General features: G+C 34.0%; 1 protein-coding gene across 3 annotated transcripts in view; it reads left to right on the forward strand.

The window, feature by feature from the left end:
• Positions 1-2,939, forward strand: part of RAP1GDS1 (Rap1 GTPase-GDP dissociation stimulator 1) — a 140,365-nt gene extending 137,426 nt beyond the window's left edge. For all 3 annotated transcript variants that reach the window (XM_012810563.2, XM_023518399.1, XM_012810565.2), the window contains one exon: positions 2,265-2,939. In XM_012810563.2, the coding sequence (XP_012666017.1) occupies positions 2,265-2,392 (128 nt within the window). In that variant the 3' untranslated portion in view covers positions 2,393-2,939. The remainder of the gene's footprint in view (positions 1-2,264) is intronic.
• Positions 2,940-3,305: the final 366 nt, after the last annotated feature.

The raw sequence follows: 3,305 nt of genomic DNA on the forward strand, positions 1-3,305 counted from the left end.
CTCGATTTCTCATTCTTCCTGAAAAATATTTTCTCTTGGTGTAGGATTCTTGGTCCATAGTTCTTTTATTTTTTATCTCTCACTTTTTTTTGTCTTTAGTATTCATAAGTTTGACTATGACATATCTTGGCATAGATATCTTTGGGTTTATCCTATTTGTTTTTCCCAGCTTCTTAAATGTATAGGTTCATTTCTTTTGGTAAATTTGGAAGTTTTTTTGTTTTTTGTTTTTTTTTTTTGGTTGGAGCTGGGTTTGAACCCACCACCTCCAGTGTATGGGGTTGGCACCCTACTCCTTTGAGCCACAGGCACTGCCCTAAATTTGAACGTTTTTAACCATTATTTATTCAGATATTTTTCGACCCCTGCCTATCCTCTTTCTAGGCCTCTAATGACACAAATGTGAGGTCTTTATAATTCTATAGGTCTCTGAGGGTTTTTGTTGTTGTTTTAGTTTATTTTTTGTTGTTTGTACTGAGTAACTTCTGTTGCTCTGTCTTACAGTTCTTTGGTTTTGAGTTTAGCATTTTTCATTTACTACTTCTTTATAACTTCTTCCTTACTGAGATTTGCTGGCTTTTTTTTCATTTGTCAATCATGTTCATAATTACTTTTTGAAGCATTTTTTAAATTTTGGTATAATGTATAAAACATAAAATTTACTGTTTTAATCATTTTCAAGTGTAGAATTTAGTGGCAGTAAGTACATTTACATTGCTATGCATTCATCACCACCAGTGTCCAGAACATTTTTGTCTTCCCAAACTGAAGCTCTCTACCTGTTAAAAAATAACTCCCCTTCCCCTAGTCTGTGGCAACCACCATTCTACTTTTGTGTCTGTGAATTTGACTATTTGACGTATACATGGTCAGACAGTAAACTGTTCATCCTTTTGTGTCTACTTTATTTCACTTAAAATAACATCTTTAAGTCTCATCTATGTTGTAGCATGTCAGAATTTGATTCTTTTTTGAGGTTAAGTAACGTTCCTGTGTGTGTGTGTGTCACATTTTGTTCAGTTGATGGACATTAGATTATTTTCACCGTTTGGCTTTTGAGAGTATATTGCTATGAATATTGGTGTACAAATGTCTCTTTGAGTCTTTTGGGTATATACCTAGAAGTGGAATTGCTTGATCTTTTGATAATTCTGTTTAATTTTTTGAGGAATTGCCATATTGTTTTCCACAGTTAATGGATCATTATACATTTCCACCAGCATTATACACAGGTTCCAGTTTCTCAACATCCTCACAAATAATTGTTTGTATGTATGTGTCATAACAGTCATCCTGATAAATCAGAGGTCATGTGGTTTTGATTTGTATTTCCCAGTGATATTTAGAGATGTTGGGGATCTTTTACATGCTTGTTGGTTGGCTGTGTATCTCCTTTAGAGAAATATCTCTTTAAGTCCCTTGCCTTTTTTTAAATCAAGTTTATTTTGTTGTGGAGTTGTAGTTTTTTGTACCAGTACCACACAATTTTGATTATTGTAGTTTCATAGTTAAGTTTTAAGATCGAGAAGTATGAGACCCACAACTTTGTTCTTTTTCAAGATTGTTTGGGAGATTTGGGTCTCTTAAGATCTCATATAAACTTTAGGATGGACTTTTCTATTTCTAAAGAAGAAAAATGTTTTAGTTTTATGTCAGTCTGATCAAAATAAACATATCAGTTTGAGTAGTGCTGATTACATTAAACTTATTAGACCTTGCTTTCCCCATAGAGTGGTTGTCACGTCAGAGTCTTATTTCCTATAATTGAGATTAAAAAGAGAAAGAAAGCCAAAAGGAAAAGGATAAGAAATCTATAAGGGAGTCCAGTATCATATTCAAATTTGTTTAGAAGATATAAAGTATAAACTTTTTATTTGCCACAGAATTATTTGAAACAAATCCTGAGGTTTTTAGGGTTATATTTATAACTCAACCTTAAGGTCATACAATGAGCAGTGTTTAATTATAACTCATTACCCTAATCAACCTTAAACTGTAGAATTTGACTCATACTGTAGAACTCGAGCTCTGATTCATCTTTTAAGAAAGTGGCAAGTAAAGTTTTTCTGATTTTAAAAAATGATTATAATATATATTTATAATATATCACCAAAAAAGACATTCCTCAGCTATTGCCATCTTTTTCCAGAGTTGTAACTCAATTCTTATCAAAATAAACAATTTGGGTATGTGTTTTGGATAGATTGTACAGTAAGATTAGAAACTAATAGAACCACATATATTAAGCTTTTTTTGTCTTCCAGAATCTCTACACAAGGAAGTGCAGGATTTGGCCTTTCTAGATGTTGTATCCAAACTTCGCCATCATGAGAACAAAAGTGTTGCCCACCAGGCCTCTCTCACAGAGCAGAGACTTACTGTGGAAAGCTGAGAACTGCCCCTCCCAGATACACAGCATCACCCCATCTCTGACTTCCCCCTTTGTCCTCCATCCAGCTGCCTCTTCCATACTCTACCATATCACTTGTGCATGCACGTAATGTCCCAATACCAAATGAAGAACTGCTGTAGGTACCTGCCTAATAAGATTTCTAAACCCATAGTTAGTGTGAACATGACTTCATAAAAACCAGTCTCCACCTATAACTGTTCTCTTGTATTCCTGTTGCTTGAGCTACATTAAGTAGAATGTGCATGTTGTAGTCCTCTGATGATATAAACTTGGTACTACATAATGACTTACTCCTCACACGCAGTAAACCACATAATGATGTACTGGTAAATTAGAAACAAAGAATGCAGCAGGATCTGTCTAGCTTATTAAAGAAGAAATTGAATAGTAAAAAATAGCTCCATTTTTTTGGTGCTTGGGAAGCACAATGAACAGAAAAACTGTATGGCTGCTCATTCATTAGTCTTACTAATGTTGAATCCATGGTACCTAGAGTTAAATAAAATTCCAGTGCTCTCACTCTTTACCCTATGGTTTCTTTTTCCTCATTCTGTAGACTGTTGCAAGTGCCACAATCTTGGCAAGACTATCCGAGATTTCAGAGTCCATATTTGATTGACTGTCATCAGTAACCTGATATTTAAAACATGTGTACATTTCAAAATTCCTGTTACACTAGAGAATTTGGGGTTTTGCCTTCAGATTCTGATGTATGTGCAGTTTCACCTCAGAATTTCTTCCATCAGTTAATTAGCCTTGTCTAACACTTGTCTTTAAAAAGTCACTTGGCACTTATTTTTAACTAAGAAAATTGAGTATAACTCATTGTAGATTTTTTTTTTTTTGGCTGTTTTTCATCATCCAGCTAGAAAACTAGAAGTTTCATCTTTCA

Source organism: Otolemur garnettii, unplaced genomic scaffold (assembly GCF_000181295.1).
Source record: "Otolemur garnettii isolate 467f Iridium unplaced genomic scaffold, OtoGar3 scaffold00137, whole genome shotgun sequence".
NCBI classification, from domain to species: domain Eukaryota; kingdom Metazoa; phylum Chordata; class Mammalia; order Primates; family Galagidae; genus Otolemur; species Otolemur garnettii.